The following is a 7435-nucleotide window of genomic DNA, read 5'->3' on the forward strand; positions in this document are numbered from 1 at the left end:
CGTTCCAAACATAGAAGATATAGTCACATCTCACTGTGTGTTTAGATGAAAATGAAGGTTGAGTTCAAAGATGGGTGTGGTCCGAGCAAGGGCGATGGAAGTTGGGGGTATGAAGTGCGGAAGGGGCCATAGTCTTAATTAGCATTATTCATGATAGAGATGCATTGTTATTCACGGTGAGCTCCTCTGCATCAGGCAAGGTTTTTTGAGCCAGGAAAAATGAGTGTGGTCCGGATGTTCTCGGACACAAAATATAACACAGGGAGAAAAATGAAGGGAGGTGAACCCTCACTGACTTTTGGGAATAATTTATAGCTGTGGTAATGTTGTGTCTGCAATGAAAGATAAACTGCCCATCATGTACTGATGTTACAGATAATACCCCGTGTCGTGTCTAGAGAGCAGAACACGCCTGTGAAATAGTTAAGCCAGAGGTTTGATATGTCACAAACTCTTATAACGTCAACCTTCCTTCAGATGAAACAGCTCCTCTCAAAAGCTGAAACCTGTTGCAGAAGCTATCGGCAGGAAACTGCTGTCTTGAGTTCTAAATCCTCGTTTTCTGGGGAGAAAGAAAATCGCTCTGGCTGACATTACCATTTTTCTCATGCCAAAAGTGTACTTCAATATTTCAAAAAAACTATTTGGGCTGAGGCTTGACAAACAAAGAAAAGGTGGAAGGGGTGGAGATGGTGCTATTCTTTCTCCTGTAACATTTTGAGTCCCTCAATACCTACTGCTTTTCTGAGTGGAATGTCAACTCCCGGTAGAGTTCAGTCATTCCCTACACAGGAAGTTTCTAATTGTACACCCACTGAAAACTATGACTTTTAAATAGAGCCTACAGTGTGATATATGACCATGTCACTGTAGGCTTTCATAGATGAATGACAACAAAAAGAAACCTATGCACTGATGGCAAGCTATAATCATATGTAGTTTCCAACTGGATTGTCAAAACAAACACAGATAGGCTATGTTCTGTTTAGGCCTACTTCTTTTTACTTTCGTGAAAAGGTGAAATGTAGACTATATGCTAAATGAGACAGCAAAAAAGTCAGTTAACCTACACCGCAATAACTTTCTTATGTTAGCTAACATTAGCCACCATTAGCTACTGGTTACACAGAAAACCTTAAAACACCAACAGGGGTCATCCCTATGTTCCCCTGTCGTATAAGCCTATGCCTTCATGGATTTAATTCAGTATTTTGTCAGGGTTAGAGGTTACAGTTAGAGTCAGGTTCAGGGGGTAGTGTTTGGGTCTACATAACCGTATTTACCGGGGAATTCGGCACTATATGTTGAAAAAATAACAGACCGGGGAACATAGGACCCTTTCTGTGAAAAGTGAGGAATATCGGACCCTTTTGGGGAAAAATTACATACAAAGCGGAGAACATAGGACCCGGGGAACACAGCTGCACTCCCCACATACATTAGCCACCATTAGCTGCCGATGGAGTGTAAGCTATTAGGTCTGTCCTTTCAACTTTTAATTTGAAAGAGAAAGACTTTGTTGTTTCTTCTTTCAAAAGTTACATAGTAATAATTTAAAGTACATTTTTGAACTTTTGAAATTCTCAAATATTTGGGGTAGGCTAAGTGAAAGGCTAGAATGGTTACCTACAGATGACAGAGTCGGGACAAGATAATTTTATGAAACAGCAGAGGGTATATCTGATCTAAGGGTTATCAAGAAGCTGGCTTTCATCAGAAATTCTGTGAGAAAGTTGATAAAGTGACATTTTTTCCTAGTGAGTATTTTTTAAAGTCAAGAAAAAAGAGATCAAAAAGCACAGGCTAAATGTTTTCACTCATCTGCCTGTCTTCAGGCAGTTATGTCATTTTAATAAAAGTCTTTCCTTAAGTAGGCTGTACTTTAACCTCAATTATAGCATCAATTTGAAAATGTGGACAAATGTAGTCCTGGAAAAGGAGCAGCACAGTATGAAGTAAAAGCCTTAGGTAACTTTCTGCAAATACCTGCCAACTACAGTGACGCAAGTGCTTTTTACACCACACTATTCACCGAGGGAGGGAAAAAAACAACATTCACTCACTTCAGAGAAAAAATCCTTACAGGTGTCTGCATCAGAGATCTAGTCACAACACATTATTGTAATTGGTCTGTCATTCTCGACAGCCAAGATTAAAGAAAATGATTTGACTTGTATGCCTAAATAAGGCATCCTACTGTTAGAGATGGAGTGAACTATTAAAGATTCCTATGCAGCAATAACAAGCAGCCATAATCCTTTAGAAGTATTTACGAGGAAGAAGGGAGAAAGCTGTCCTCTCTTAAAATCTGTACGTTCTTACATGTCTATCATTGTTTAACTGTCCTATGTCTTTTGTTTTATTACATAAAGCACCAATAAAAAAAACAAATGTAAGTGTAGTAAATGTTTATCTATTTCCATACAGTTTGAGCCTCCCCCGGCATCTGCAGACAGACAGTAAAGACCGGCGGCGGGATTTTGATGAGGCACATGGAGGAACAGGAGCAGGATGAGGAGGATCAGTGGTGGGAAGACAGTCTCCTCTGTCTTTCTATTTATTCAGCATGTTTGCTACTCTGCTCGCTGCAACGTGTGAAAGAAGTCACACTGTCTCGCTGTCGTCAATACCAGACAGTCAAGGAATGACTGCTGAGCTGGGGGTTCAAGACTTCATGTGCTTTTTTAATAGAGGTCACTTTAATGATGGGAGGGATTCTCATGACTGGGACCAAATAGTCACTTTTTACTACTATAAAAGCACTCTTTTTTTAACCAAATCATCCTTTTTGTCTGGTCTTTTAAGTTTCATTTTTTTACTGAAATATGCTGTGGGTGTACATGTGCAATGCCGCCTTCAATGTCAAAGCTGCAAACTTTCCACATGTTTTAAAATGGCGGAGCACCTAGTGTGGCATTTCTTTAGTTGTTACACCCCGCTGTTTTCGTTATGCACTGAAAATGTCACCTGCCAACCGTGTAACATGAACACATTATTTAATGAAGCGTTTCTGTACTTGCATTGTTACCTGACAGGTACGGCCCAGCAAACATTCCTTAAGTATGGAGATTGTATAACTAATTTTATGCATCTGGCCTATATGATTGGTATCATAATTGCTAATAAGAAGGCTAACCTGTGTATCTATATACGAAAGTTTGGAAAGTCGGAAATGTGATATCTGGGCGTCTGGAGTATGTTGGCAAGGCTGTCCATTAAGCATTATGAAACATGATCGCCATGGTTTCATTTTCAAACAGCTGCCATGGTATGTTGTCAACTTCCTTATTCCTTTATTTACATTTTCATCAGACGAAGCTCTTTCACTCAGCGCAGCCCTGTGGAAATCACCTCAGTCTGACATTTTCATTCATCAAATTGAGTTTATGACTTGAAGAAATTCAAATGCCATCTAAAAGAAGAGAACTTGCGCGATACTTAATAGTCACTCTTTCTGTTAAAAGACCAAGGGCTAAATGACAGAGCATTATTTATCCACTATCACTGTCACGTCAACCTGAGCTTACATGAGGCTACATATGCATTAAGGAGTGACGCAGCAGAAACAACAAACAAGGAAAGAACTTAATGAATGAAAAGACCATGAAATTAGGACCCCCGGACAAAGTAGGTCAGCTCCAATTGTTAGCACTAATAGAATAATTGGAGTCACAGTATGGATGAAAAACAACCTGTACAAGCTTGATGGCAGAGGCACTTCAATCAGAGTAAGAGGTAGAGAGCACACAGTAATTAATGTGCTGCCACTTTGCAACAAGGGTTCTGGTTTTCTTGCTATGCTGTTTCCAGATGTTTGCATAAATGACTCACATTTGGGAAAATATGTCATCATGATACGTTTTCACTGGAACCGGATTTTGACGTTGTCCAGCATCAGTGTTCGACTGGATGCCAAAGGGTGGTGATGTCAGTGAAAGAGACACTTTCGTCATTTCATGATGACTGTAAAGAATCAGTTTTGACATTTTGGGAAAATACTCCAATATGATTTTTCGAGTTAAATAATAGTATTGAAACTACTGTTGTGTCTGTATGTATAATACAGGCTATGTAGCTTAGCCTAAAGACTGGAATGGTTCAGTCCACAAGCAACAAAATCCTGCCCACCAGCATCTCTGAACCCCGCTAATTAACAAGTTATATCGTGTTTGTTTAATGGATATGATCTTGAGCTGTATGCGAGAATGCAAATGTTTGAAACAGTTGGGTCAGATATCAAACTGACTTTACCCTGCCAGCTCCCATAGTACAAAGTCCATGTGTTGTCCAAGTGAGCCCATATGTGAATACAGCCAATCACTGTGCAGAGAATTCTTGGCGAGCGAGTGGGCGTGTTCGTGGCATTCCTATCACACGCTCACCCGAAACGGAAAAAAACAAACCTCCGAGGGTGAAAAAGAAGAGTCATTTAGACGGCAACAAAGATGTCTCACTGGACAGATAATGAGATTCGGGAACTTCTGTCGAAAATCTTCAGCCAAGTTCAAGGGAAGGCAAGAGACTTGGTTGTTAATGACCAATTACAAACTGGCTCAGTCTAATCCGCGGTGTAATCCGTGTCACGTCCTGCCTTCTGCAGATCTCTGTTTTCTCTTTGTGTGAATGTCCTGTTCTATCTAACTGTGTGTTGTTTTGCTGTCTCTCTTGAGAATGAGATACCGTGTCTCAGTGAGATTACCTGTATAAATAAAGGTTAAATTAAAAAAAAGAGAAAACATCTGATGTGGAAAATCTCCTGTTTTGTTCTACATTTGTCCACACCTGATTGTTCTTACACCACCTGGTGTTATTTGTAAAAATAACGGCTCTACTAATATAACACCTATGATAAAGCCAAGATTTGTGTTTTTACACTTTGGTTTTTGAATAAATAAATGCGAATTCACGTGTTAAAAAGCCAGATTAAGAGGGTATGGTAGGTAGATTTAGTTACTTTTGAAGAAATCCAGGCTAGTGGTTTCCAGTCTAGCTTTGCTAACTAGCTGCTAGCTCTAGCTTCATATTTACTGTACAGACATGAGACCGGTGTCAAGCTTCACATCTAACTCTCAGCAAGAAAATGAATAGGTGTGTTTCTCAAAATGTCAAACCATTCCTTCAAGTACATTTTAACAGAAACGAAGGTGATGAATCACTATCTTTTTCTCTAGCTTCAGCAACAGAGATATTCGAACATGGATATCATGCAGATCCCCTTTGAGATTTCACTCACTGTGGGTGGATTTACTCACCGAGCTCTCTGGAGACTGGAGACACAATAGCATTCTCTCCGACCTTTGAGACGGCATCAAAATAGGCCTTCCCAGCAAGAGTCATCGCTGTAGAAGGAGACAGACATCGAGTTACTGGCTTGAAAACTCGCCGGATCATTTTGTGCTCTGGTGAAACTTTAATTGAACCAAACTATTTAATTAGTGGAGAAACTATTGACAGTGAGGTACAATGATGTCAAATTCAAAGTTATCACTGAAACTTATAGATCAGCAGGTGCCGTCCTAAGGGTCCAAAGCTGTGTTTACCTGTGACTGACTTCTCGTAGTTCTTCCCAAGGTTGACCAGGTTCCTCAGGCCTGGGTTGAACTGTTCCATCACATTCTGGGACAGAGAGCGGCGGTCAGAGGGTTGTGGAGAAAAGACAACAATCACAACCTTTTCCTCAACCTTTCCAGCAATCTAATGATAAGTCATTTTCTCATTCTACTGGGACCTGCCGAGAATAATAAAACTCATGGGGCTATTTTTGTGGGAGTGGGTGGAGAAGACAAATACATGAAAACAAGTGCATGTGTTTGTGCTGTTGCTCTATAAATATCACCATGTGAGAACAATAAAACTTTCAATCTTTAACTTGACCCCCACGTATGCCTTTACAACTCCCTCAAAAGAGCAAAGTCCTACACAGAGTTGCAGCTATTTGTGGCATGAACCTCATCACTCTCCCCTCACACCCCAGCCCCCCTTCTCTCTCTCTCTCTCTCTCTCTCTCTCTCTCTCTCTCTCTCTCTATTGAAATGCCTCAACAATCAAGTGCTGTTCACCTCCCTGTCTCTATTCCTCTGGCACGCCCTCAGCAGAACAATGAAGGGGCAGGTATGACTTTACAGCAGAGGAGGAGAGAAAAGAGGGAAACAGGTTCCTTGTTTTCTTTTCTCTTACTCTCTCTAACTCTCTCTCTCGCTCTCTCTCCCACAGCTGAAACTGTGGCACACTGTAAACTACAGGTATGACTCTCTATCGCTCTCTTACACAGAGAGATTAACAAAACACGTACACTTAGTAATTCTAATCCAGGGAGTATATTATATCTATTATATCTAATTATATTTTAATTCTACTATTACTATTGTATACTATAGCCAGCCCCAAGCATTAAATAGCATTTTATCCTCTACTCTTAACCTCTTTTTTCTCTTTGGATTTTGGTAACATTTGGTCCTCAGAGACAGAAATACAGCCACACACACTCCCTCACCTGCTTATCAAACATGAGAGGGAGCAGTGCAAATGTAATCAAGATTAATCCCATGGTCAAGTGACTATTGATCAAATCACTTTGTCCATTGACAAGCGAGAACAGGCTGATTGGTGGGAGAAACCTCTGTCTCACTCAACTTATGCCAGACAGACAGGAGGACTTTGAATGCACTGTGTGTGTATGCATTGTTGAGTAAGAAAAAGTTTCAGTAGCTGTCAGATTATTTTGTTTTACAGTGTTAAAGAGACACAATGGGTTCTTCATCCAAAGGTTGGTAAATGGAAAGATACTATCCTAATAAAATAAAACAATTGCATACAGTAGCAGCCTAGTGTTATTTATGATTTATGGTCAGGGTTAAAATGAAATAATCCCTCTTAGCATTCATCACAAACCCAATTTGACATCTATAAATGATCAATTATTATGCCTTTCACTTGCTGTGAGACTTACCTTGTATGTAGTCTCAGTAAGCTTGCTCACATCATCTGGAGCTCGAGACATGATGGCAGGTTGTTTATCAAGCCCAGAAGTTAAATTTGAAAAAATGTGTTTCTTAATCCAGGTGTTCACTCACTCCAGATAATAAATTCCACAACCGGTCCTGCTACTTGTCTGCACCCCTCGCTCCGTGCATGCGGGCAGAGAGACTCTGAGCGGCCGGCGGCGGACGCACTGACTGACTGGGGCACAGAGAGACTTCCCCGTGCGTTTAGGGCTGATGGGGAGGGCGGAGGAGCGCGAGGGAGGGCGCCGTGACGTCACGGAGTGTCATAAATCGAAGTTCTCGTGTTGTGAAATAAAGTTATTAGATGGTGTAACTCTAATATTTTTTTTACAACAGGCCTCCACATGCCTTTTATTTTTCCACGACACAGTGTATTTGGTGTTGAGATAAAATGCGCCTATAGAGGGCGCTCTAATGCAGACGTGGGGCTC

At 40.7% G+C, this 7435-nt stretch overlaps 1 protein-coding gene across 4 annotated transcripts in view; it reads right to left on the bottom strand.

Moving 5' to 3' along the window:
- baiap2l1a (BAR/IMD domain containing adaptor protein 2 like 1a) overlaps nucleotides 1-7160 on the bottom strand; it is a 28764-nt gene extending 21604 nt beyond the window's left edge. For all 4 annotated transcript variants that reach the window (XM_083932413.1, XM_083932412.1, XM_083932414.1 and 1 more), the window contains exons 1-3: nucleotides 6950-7160; nucleotides 5541-5616; nucleotides 5253-5339 (exon numbers count right to left, since the gene is read on the bottom strand). In XM_083932413.1, coding sequence (XP_083788539.1) covers nucleotides 5253-5339; nucleotides 5541-5616; nucleotides 6950-7000 — 214 coding nt within the window. In that variant the 5' untranslated portion in view covers nucleotides 7001-7160. The remainder of the gene's footprint in view (nucleotides 1-5252; nucleotides 5340-5540; nucleotides 5617-6949) is intronic.
- Nucleotides 7161-7435: the final 275 nt, after the last annotated feature.

Source organism: Echiichthys vipera (genome assembly GCF_963691815.1).
Source record: "Echiichthys vipera genome assembly, chromosome: 18".
Classification (NCBI taxonomy): domain Eukaryota; kingdom Metazoa; phylum Chordata; class Actinopteri; order Perciformes; family Trachinidae; genus Echiichthys; species Echiichthys vipera.